Source organism: Salmo trutta, chromosome 21 (genome assembly GCF_901001165.1).
Source record: "Salmo trutta chromosome 21, fSalTru1.1, whole genome shotgun sequence".
Taxonomy (NCBI): Eukaryota; Metazoa; Chordata; class Actinopteri; order Salmoniformes; family Salmonidae; genus Salmo; species Salmo trutta.
In genome coordinates this window covers 31336542-31347063 of record NC_042977.1, presented here as the reverse complement: position 1 = coordinate 31347063, position 10522 = coordinate 31336542, and the positions used below count along the sequence as shown (strand labels likewise).

General features: G+C 41.4%; 1 protein-coding gene across 1 annotated transcript; it reads right to left on the bottom strand.

Moving 5' to 3' along the window:
* Nucleotides 1–396: 396 nt before the first annotated feature.
* On the bottom strand, nucleotides 397–10316 carry rpe65a (retinoid isomerohydrolase RPE65 a). The gene is made up of 13 exons (XM_029705170.1): nucleotides 10213–10316; nucleotides 9673–9755; nucleotides 7203–7353; nucleotides 6992–7099; nucleotides 5205–5346; nucleotides 4787–4934; nucleotides 4513–4594; nucleotides 4220–4352; nucleotides 3880–4031; nucleotides 3516–3645; nucleotides 1746–1955; nucleotides 1452–1563; nucleotides 397–1019 (listed from the first exon to the last, which is right to left on the bottom strand). Exons 1-13 carry the CDS (start codon nucleotides 10221–10223, stop codon nucleotides 874–876), a joined length of 1608 nt encoding a protein of 535 aa, XP_029561030.1. The 5' UTR covers nucleotides 10224–10316; the 3' UTR covers nucleotides 397–873.
* Between the last annotated feature and the right edge of the window lie 206 nt (nucleotides 10317–10522).

Sequence of the window (10522 nt, the reverse complement as noted above, 5' to 3'; positions counted from 1 at the left end):
TAATTAGAGTTTCTATCATCCTAATGGAGGTGTAGGTTACATCATACATTCCAGTGTTCAAACTTGCAAACAATGCTGCATGGGATTTATGTTAATGTATCTCTGTGCAGCCAATGGCAATATCCGCTTTAGGTATAATGCCGGGAGCCATTTGTGGATTTGACAGCTCTAATGCAGTTCCACCTTCAACTCCACCAAAACAACCGCTATACGGATGACATGGAGCAGAGGGACTTTATTGTTGTCCTTCGGGACTAGTTCTTTCATGTATATACCTGTACTACGTGTGCATCTAGGAAATACGTTTTTTATACACTATAGAATAGTCAAATTATTAGTTACACACAACATTCAACTTTCTTTCCCAAAATAACAGACATACAATAGAAAGGCCAGTATTTTGATTATATTTTAATTATTCCAACCCTGAAGTACTCAAGAGACATGGTACAGTGAACAAACTCATTGATTTCCAGCACTGACACAACAATTGTATTAACCAATCAGGGTGTCGTGACTGAGAGGCCGCTGATGTTGTTATGCTGTGGGCTCACTGAGAAATAATTGTAGGAAACCTACTTATGCCCTGATACCAGCAGGTTCCATTCATACCACGAAATGGTACATTTTCATCAAAATGGACGCTCAACCATACTGAATCGTAGGTGGCAGAAAGTTAAATGACTTAAAATCATGATGGAAGATGATCAGATACTTGCCTCGTTTTTGCTGACACAACAAGCCAAGTTATTTGTAGCCTATACTTTGTCATTGTTTATTTGTTTGTTCTATTGCTGAGGGAAATGTGATGCTTAGTATGAATACCCTGGAATGGTGACTACTAGTCGTTGTGCCTTGAGGATTATTGAAATGTTATTTCTTGTACATTCCGTGGAAGGTGACGGGTATAGGGCAGTCCACCTCTGCCCTAGCGATCTCCGACATGTCCTTGGCGTTGAGGATCAGCATGTACCCTGACTTCTGGGCCCCGGGGGATACTACAACGGTCAACAGAACTCCTGTGGGTCATTGGAAAAACACACGGGTTGTTAGAAAAACACAGTGCCCACCACATTGTAACTGTAACCTGTCTTTTTATGAATTATGCTGAGTACATTTTTCTACTAAATTTAAGTACCTTGTAATGGATAAATAGCTAAAGGGCTCTATTCAATCCGCATTGCGGAAGTTCAGCTTTACAGCGTGATTGAAATTTAAAGGCAATGTTGCTGCTTTAGAGGAGACTGCATCCACGATAAACACTGCATATGTCAGCTCAAGTGCAAATTACCTCTAAATCTCTATCACGGATTGAATAGAGCACAATGTCTCTTAAATTCTATTCTAAACACTAACACAAACACAATACTATGTATCAGTGTTTGCCCTGCACCATGCCTGTAACAGTGACAATTTAGTACACTAAGAGTACAGTACAATACTGTGCATACCATCATCTTCATCCACGCCATCGGGGGTCTGCACAAAGAGAGGCTCTGAGGGGTAGGAGTCCGGCTCCTGCCACACCCAGGTCTCCTTGGTTTTCACGTTCAGCTTGATGATCTACAGCCGCATAGAGATTCCTCAAGGTCTAACATACACATCTTGGTCTTCACATTCAACTTGATGATATACAACCACATATAGACAGAAACTCATGGCCACTCACGTAACATGCTATGACCTCTGCCATTCACTTCTCAGAGTTTGAAGATACATTTGTGGCAAACAACAAGACTACTCACCCTGTCAGGAATGAAGTGGTTGAGGCCCAGGGCATAGGCATAGGTGTAGTTCTTCCCACCGTGCTTCTCATAGTTGATCTGAGGAAACTCAAAGGCTTGGCGGGGCCCAGAGAACAGCACCTCAGGCTCCAGCCAGATGGTCCCATCAGTACGCATCACTGCTGTGGCCGTGGTGTACGGCAGGCATATCAGGTTCTTTCCCTGCTCCTCCTGAAACACACAATCAGTATGAAAGAAGGTTTGAATAAGTTAGGGCAGATATACAGTGCATTCGAAAAGTATTCACACCCGTTGACTTTTTCGACATTTCGTTACTTTACAGCCTTATTCTAAAATGGATTAAATTAAACATTTTCCTCATCAATCTTCACACAATACCTCATAAAGACAAAGTGAAAACAGGTTTTTAGAAATGTTAGCAAATGTAGAATTTTCTTTTAACAGAAATTCCATATTTACATAAGAATTCAGACCCTTTGCTATGAGACTCGAAATTGAGCTCAGGTACCAAAAAGGGTACATAAAAATGTCTGCAGCATTGAAGGTCTCCAAGAACACAGTGTCCACCATCATTATTAAATGGAAGAAGTTTGGAACCACCAAGACTCTTCCTAGAGCTGGCTGCCCGGCCAAACTGAGCAATCGGGGAGAAGGGCCCTGGGCAGGGAGGTGACCAAGAACCCGATGGTCACTCTGACAGAGCTCCAGAGTTCCTCTGTGGAGATGGGATAAACTTCCAGAAGGACAACCATCTCTGCAGCACTCCACCAATCAGGCCTTTATGGTAGTGGCTGGATGGAAGCCACATGACAGCCCGTTTGGAGTTTGCCAAAAGGCACCTAAAGACTCGTCGACAAGATTCTCTGGTCTGATGAAACCAAGATTGAACTCTTTGGCCTGAATGCCAAGCGTCACGTCTGAAGGAAACCTGGCACCATCCCTACGGAGAAGCATGGTGATGGCAGCATCATGCTGTGGGGATGTTTTTCAACGGCAGGGACTGGGAGACTAGTCAGTATCTAGGGAAAGATGAACAGAGCAAAGTACAGAGAGATCATTCATGAAAAGCGCTCTGGAGCAGGTTAGGACCTCAGACTGGGTCGAAGGTTCACCTTCCACCAGGACAATGACCCTAAGCACACAGCCAAGACAACGCAGGAGTGGCTTTGGAACGAGTCTCTGAATGTCATTGAGTGGCCCAGCCAGAGCCCGGACTTGAACCTGATCAAACATTTCTGGAGAGACCTGAAAATAGCTGTGCAGCGACACTTCCCATCCAACCTGACAGAGCTTGAGAGGATCTGCAGAGAAGAATAGGATCTGCAGATAAGAATGGGAGAAACTCCCCAAAAACAGGTGTGCCAAGCTTGTAGCGTCATACCCCAAAAGACTCGAGGCTGTAATCACTGCCAAAGGTGCTTTATCAAAGTACTGAGTAAAGGGTCTGAATAGTTATTTGTGATATTTCAGTTTTGTATTTTTAATACATTTCTAAAAACCTGTTTTTGCTTTGTCATTATGGGTTATTGTGTGTAGATTAATGAGGGGGGGGACTATTTTATAAATTTTAGAATAAGTCTGTAACGTAACAAAATGTGGAAAAAGTCAAGGGGTCTGAATACTTTCTGAATGCACTGCACACGTTGCTATCCAAAATAAAATAAATACAGGGTAACACATATGCACTTTATTGTCCAAAAATTAAGAAATAATATGTAAATGAAATGTAAACTAAAAACATTTTTTTTTAAAGAGAAGGAAATGACTTACCCTGTGGATGTCCAGTGGGATGACGTATCTCCTGACCTCTGGCTGAGGTGCCATCATGGCTGCCTTCTTCACCTCCTCCCAGTTGGAGCGCAGGTTGGCCAGCCAAAGGTAGTTATACACAAACTCAAACCTACCAGGAAACGACTGAGAATGAGTTTCCTAATCCTTTAAATAGACTGTGTTTAAAGACCAAGGGCTAGGATTCATTCATCAATTCTTCTGAAAAAGGACATTGCTAAGGCAATTCACTTCAAATGAATGCCACCCCTGAGATCCCTCAGTCCACAATTGATCCAGTCACTTATGATGTGTCATATCGACATTGCCATCTTATGAGAGAGACAATTTTTAGCTGTTCCATTACCCTTTCCATGTACACACATCAGCCACGATGAAACCATTGTCCTCATAAGTGTTGATGTGATGGAACAGGTTGATGGGAGCGGCCCTGAACTTATGGTCAATGTATTCTCCTTGTCCTCCTCCAATGTCCTTTCTGGCGATGTGGAACAATGTCTGTGAAATGTATGTTAAAAAGTTTATTAGGTTTGACAATAATGTGTGTTATGCTTAAGTCTGTTGTGACTGTACATGTCTGATTTGGTTCTGGGTGTCGAGACTAGGTATGATGTTACTGTACATAATGGTCCTGTATAGAAATGTGTCACTTTAAACGAAAATCTACTGAGTGTTTGCCTCCTTACCCCGAGAACCTCGTTGGACTCGAAGCAGTCCATGTAGTTGGAGCCTCGGATGCTCCAGGCACTGAGGAACTTCAGCAGGTTGATTTTCACAGGGGTCTCCACAAAGACAAAGTAGTTCTCCGACATGCCAAAGCTAAGGGTGATATGTAGACCGTTTAAGTTGGCATGCATTGTAAGTTGTTATATGGCTTAGACAAATAACACAGAAGGAGGCATGTCCATGATAGACTCCTTGCTGTTTTGGGGACCTCAAGTTCGACTATGAACATGATGGATACGTTATTATGACCCACCTGTGCACATAGGAGGGCTTGAACCTCTCGGCACTGGGGAACTGCACCACAACCTTGGACTTTTCAATGGGGTCTGACTTGTCTGAGGAGAGAACATAAGATGCAATCAGGGCACAGGCCTTCAGATTGCCTTACTATTACAAGTTATCCTATCCAGAACAAGTTAAGTACAAGTTACCTACATGTTCTAGTTTAAGAGTTGGAACATGTGCATGAATTCTGAATGAATATCTTGCATTTTATTTTCTTGAATCAATTTGGACACAAGCCCAACCTTTCTGAGTGGGTGGGATTCTGACAACATTGTAGGCCAGCGATGCTCCTTTCCCCATGCAGTTTCCGATGTTGAACACTGTTCCGTCTCTCTCAATGTGTGGGTGGGCTGTCACTCCATTGATGTTGACGTAGTTGCACAAGTCCACCTGAGGGGAAGTGAAGTCATAGTGTTATTCATGTGTTATTCATTATTATGTTATACATTATGCATGTGTTATAACTATTAATGAGAAGTGAGACTTCTGTATATAGTCAGTGGACCAGTATGTAACACTTCCATTTTTTTCTGTTTTTTGAGTCTGTTGAATTAGGCCAAAGGATATAGGCATACACTATGGTTTCTGGTACAGTATATTGTGAATACTGTAATGAAGGGGTATGGAATTTCAGCCTGGGGAAAAAGAGGAGAGTAATACCTTCTTCAGTGTATCCAGCGTGTCAGTGTTGACTTTAGTGATGTAATTGGTTTCTGTGACGGCGTAGTAATCTTCACCAATGGGGTAAACGTTCACCAGGCAATTGTCTGTCACCTCAACACCCTTGAAGTAAGTGAAAAACCTGCACAGAGAAACACACACCCACACACCAGTTTTGAAATTGATCCAACAGTCATCATTAAAATGACGATCAAGACAACGGCAGTCAAAATATACACAATGATTGATATGAAGGATCAGCTATACAGTGCCTTCAGAAAGTATTCACACCCCTTGACTTATCCACATTTTATTGTGTTACAGCCTGAATTGAAAATGTATGACATTTAGATTTTGTGTCACTGGCCTACACACAATACCCCTTAATGTCAAGGTGGAATTATGTTTTTAGAAATGTATAAAAAATGTCAAGCTGAAATGTCTTGAGTCAATAAGTATTCAACCCCTTTGTTATGTCAAACCTAAATATGTTCAGGAGTAAAAATGTGCTGAACAAGTCATATAATGTATTGCGTGGACTCACTCTGTGTGTAATAATACAGTTTAACATTAGTTTTTAATGACTACATCATATCTGTACCCCTCAAATACAATTATCTGTAAGGTCCTTCAGTCAAGCATTGAATTTCATGCACAGATTCAACCACAAAGACCAGGGAGGTTTTCCAATGCCTCGCAAAGAAGGGCACCTATTGGTAGAATAAAAATACAAATAAAAAGCAGACATTGAATATGGGGAAGTTATTGCTTATACTTTGGACGGTGTATCAATAAATCAGTTACAGAGTTTAATGGCTGAAATATTTTTGGCAAGACTTGAAAATGTCTGTCTAGCAATTATAAACAACCAACTTGACAGAGCTTGAAGAATTCAAAAATAATGATGTGCAAATATTGTACAATCCGGGTGTGCAAAGCTCTTAGACACTTACCCAGAAAGACTCACAGCTGTAATCGCTGCTACAGGTGATTCTAACATGTATTGACTCAGGGGTGTGAATACTTATGTAAATGAGATATTTCTGTATTTAATTTTCAATAAATTTGGCAAAATGTCTAAAAACATATTTTCACTTTGTCATTATGGGGTATGTGTGTAGATGGGTCGGAAAAAAAGATACATGTAATATTAATACATTTTGAATTCAGGCTGTAACACAACAAAATGTGGAATAAGTCAAGGGATATGAATACTTTCTGAAGGCATTATATGGCAAGCAAATATAACCATTTACAGGATATGGGACGGCAGGTAGGTCACGTGGGGCGGCAGGTAGCTTAGTGGTTAAAGCGTTGGGCCAGTAACCGAAAGGTTGCTAGATTGAATCCCCAAGCTGACAAAAATCTGTTTTTCTACCCCTGAACAAGGCAGTTTGCCCACTATTCTTAGGCCGTCATTGTAAATAAGAATTTGTTCTTAACTGACTTGCCTAGTTAAATAAACAAAAAAAATATGTTGCAGGTTGATGTTTATTGGGACGAATATTGTCCTGGAGGCAGGGCTGAGAAATTTCCACTAGATAGGACAGCTGCAAAGTCAAAATTGGCTATATATTGTTCAAAAAAAAACTTTGACTTAATTTAAGGTTAAGGTTAGGCATAAGATTAGCAGTGTGGTTAGGCTTAGGTTTAAAATCACATTGTATGACTTTGTGGCTGTGCCAGCGATTGACTACCCTACAGATCTGCCTCCAGTACATGAGTCATCCCAATAAATGCCAACCTGTGGCTATGTTATTCATCTGATGAGGAGGTTAGCTACCAACCTGGAGAAGATGTTTTTGCAGGGATCTGGATAGGCGAAGGTGCCAAATTCAGTGATCACCACACGCTTTTCTGTAATGGCACGCACATAGGCATCTGTTTTAACATACCTAAAGGATAAAGGTAGAGATGGGTATCAAATCCATTAGGTTAATTAGACTCAAATGCAATGTAACCACTGATCTCTAACAGACATTATTAATCCATTCTTACTTGTTGAAGTAGGTGACTTGGCCATTTTTGAAGTCGAATTTGTGCATGAGGGCCTGGCCATCGAAGAGGTGGTAGAAAGGCTCATCTCCAACCTCAAACAGGCCAGGGCCCAGACGAAGAAGACTTCCCTTCAGAAATGAAGGAATCCTACCTGTAGATGTGAGAGAAAAGAGCTTTGTCAAACAATTGATCAATGAACTGTTCAATGTGATTGTATCTAGAGCAGGTAACAGGTCAATTAGGGAATGTTTCACATAGATACAGTACTGTTTTCACATGAATTTCCAAGATGGCAGTGATTTATTTGCAGATGCAGTGTATTTTTCTGTGTTCTCATTTTAGGATGGTGTACAGATTGAATGTACCAGAAATCTACACTATATATACAAAAGTATGTGGACACCCCTTTAAGTAAGTGGATTCGGCTATTTTAGCTGCACCCGTTGCTGACAGGTGTATAAAATCAGGCACACCGCCATGCAATCTCCATAGACAAACATTGGCAGTCGAATGGCCTTACTGAAGAGCTCAGTGACTTTCAACGTGGCACCGTCATAGGATGCCACTTTTCCAACAAGTCAGTTAGCAACATTTTTGCCCTGCTAGAGCTGCCCCGGTCAACTGTAAGTGCTGTTATTGTGAAGTGCAAATGTCTAGGAGCAACAACAGCTCAGCTGCGAAGTGGTAGAACGCACAAGCTCAACGAACTGGACCGCCGAGTGAAGCGCATCTGTCCTCGGTTGCAACATTCACTACCGAGTTCCAAACTGACTCTGAAAGCAACGTCAGCAGAACAACTCAACTGTTCGTCGGGAGCTTCTCGAAATGGGTTTCCATGGCCGAGCAGCCACACACAAGCCTAAAAACAACGTGCGCAATGCCAAGCGTCGGCTGGAGTGGTGTAAACCTCGCCGCCATTGGACACTGGAGCAGTGGAAATGCGTTCTTTGGAGTGATGAATCACACTTCACCATCTGGCAGTCCGGCAGACTAATCAGGGTTTGGCAGATACCAGAAGAACGCTACCTGCCCAAATGCATAGTGGAAACTGGAAAGTTTGGTGGAGGAATAATGGTCTGGGGCTGTTTTTCATGGATTGGGCTAGGCCCTTTAGTTCCAGTGAAGGGAAATCTTATGCTACAGCCAGTGGTGTAAAAATTATCAAATTGTCATACTTGAGTAAAAGTAAAGATACCTTAATAGAAAATGACTCTAGTAAAGTGAAATTCACCCAGTAAAATACTACTTGAGTAAAAGTCTAAAAGTATTTGGCTTTAAATATTCTAAGTATCAAAAGTAAATGTAATTGCTAAAATGTACTTAAGTATCAAAAGTAAAAGTATAAATTAATTCAAATTCTTTATATTAAGCAAGCCAGACGGCACCATCTTCTTGTTTTTAAAAAATATTTATGGATAGCTAGAGGAACACTCCAACACTCAGACATTGGTGTTAAGGGAATCCGCAAGATCAGATAGTAAGAATGACCAGGGATATTCTCTTGATAAGTGTGTGAATTGGACCATTTTCCTGTCCTGCTAAGCATTCAAAATGTAACAAGTACTTTTGGGTGTCAGGGAAACTGTATGGAGTAAAAAGTATCTTCTTTTCTTAAGGAATGTAGTAAAGTAAGTTGTCATAAATAGTAAAGTAAAGTACAAATACCAAAAAAAACGACTTAAGTAGTACTTAAAAGTATTTTTACTAAGTACTTTACGAATAAAAAACCTGAGCTGGCGTACACCCAGAGAAAATGATTTTATGTAGCGGTGCTGACTAACGGCAAATAAGCTATAAAAAAAATAAAGATATTTGCACACGCTATATATAAACTCCCAGTAATTTATTGGGTAAATCACCAACATTTCGTCAGCACTTAAAGCACAGTGAGGCCGAAACGTTTGTGATTTACCCAATAAATTACTGGGAGTTTATACTTAAGTACTTTACACCACTGGCTACAGCATACAATGACATTCTAGACAATTCTGTGCTTCCAACTTTGTGGCAACAGTTTGCGGAAGGCCCTTTCCTGTTTCAGCTTGACAATGCCCCTGTGCACAAAGCGAGGTCCATACAGAAACTGTTTGTCGAGATCGGTGTGGAAGAACTTGACTGGCCTGCACAGAGCCCTGACCTCAACCCAATAGAACACCTTTGGGATGAATAAGAACACCGACTGCGAGCCAGGCCTAATCGCCCCCAAAATAAGTGCCCAACCTCACTAATGCTCTTGTGGCTGAATGGAAGCAAGTCCCCAGAGCAATGTTCCAACATCTAGTGGAAAGTCTTCCCAGAAGATTGGAGACTGTTATAGCAGCAAAGGGGGGACCAACTCCATATGAATGCCCATGATTTTGGAATGAGATGTTCGATGAGCAGGTGTCCACATACTTTTGGTCATGTAGTGTAGTAAAATTAATTAACATAACCTGCTTCATATGACCAAATAAATATGTAGTTAACAAACCTGTAACTGTTGCAGGGACAGGCTCTGATAACTCCTCAACTGTCTCAAAGATCTTCTTGTAGCCACCAGCAGGGTGCTCAAATCTGTTATTGTGAAGAAGAAAAAATGTAAGTAACTGAAGCCCAGGGCTCTCCAACCCTGTTCCTGAAGAGCTACACTTCTGTAGGTTGTAACTAACCTGTTCAGGTTATCAACCAGCTAGTTATTAGAGTCAGGTGCACTAGGTTAGGGTTCAAGTGAAAACCTACAGGAGGGTAGCTCTTCAGGAATAGGGTTGAAGAGCCCCGCTTTAACCTATAAAAGGTCAAACCAACACTGTCCCAAAGCTAGTTTATAGGAAAAGCTTTGCCTAAGGAGGAATTTGTCAAACATAATTCAAAATGCATACATTCATACATATTTTCTCTTTACTGAGTAAAGCAACACACATTATTGGTCTTTTTCAAAGTTAACATTTTCCACTTTATCCCTATGGTTGACCCTTGACAGCGTGAGAGTTCAGACATGAATCCAGACATAAATAAATGAACCATCACTCACCGGCTGACCATGGTTCCTCCTTGTTGTGGGAGCACAGAGACACACACTCACTCACATACAGGTGGCTTCAGATCACTTCTGAACTGGAAGTCTTGGCGCTCCCAGTGGGTTTAGGGTCTTTATACATCGAGCCCCTCTCTCTGTCCTGACCCTTAGTGGCTGGAACCTTTCTCTTGACCAATCAGGTTGCACCGTGAGAAAGAATGCCATTGTGCCAATATCCTTAGCTTGGTTGCACAATGGTGGCCCTCTAAAACCGGATTTATTTTGCCTGAATATTTCACAAAATTAATAGGTCTGTGTTTGCCTG

What these genes read in the sequence shown, in the direction of transcription:
- rpe65a (XM_029705170.1), bottom strand. An exon ending in AATCCCACCCACTCAGAAAG is followed by an intron (nt 4,595 to 4,786) that starts GTTGGGCTTGTG and finishes TTCTCTCCTCAG; the next exon opens with ACAAGTCAGACCCCATTGAA. An exon ending in ACCACTTCATTCCTGACAGG is followed by an intron (nt 1,564 to 1,745) that starts GTGAGTAGTCTT and finishes ATGCGGCTGTAG; the next exon opens with ATCATCAAGCTGAACGTGAA.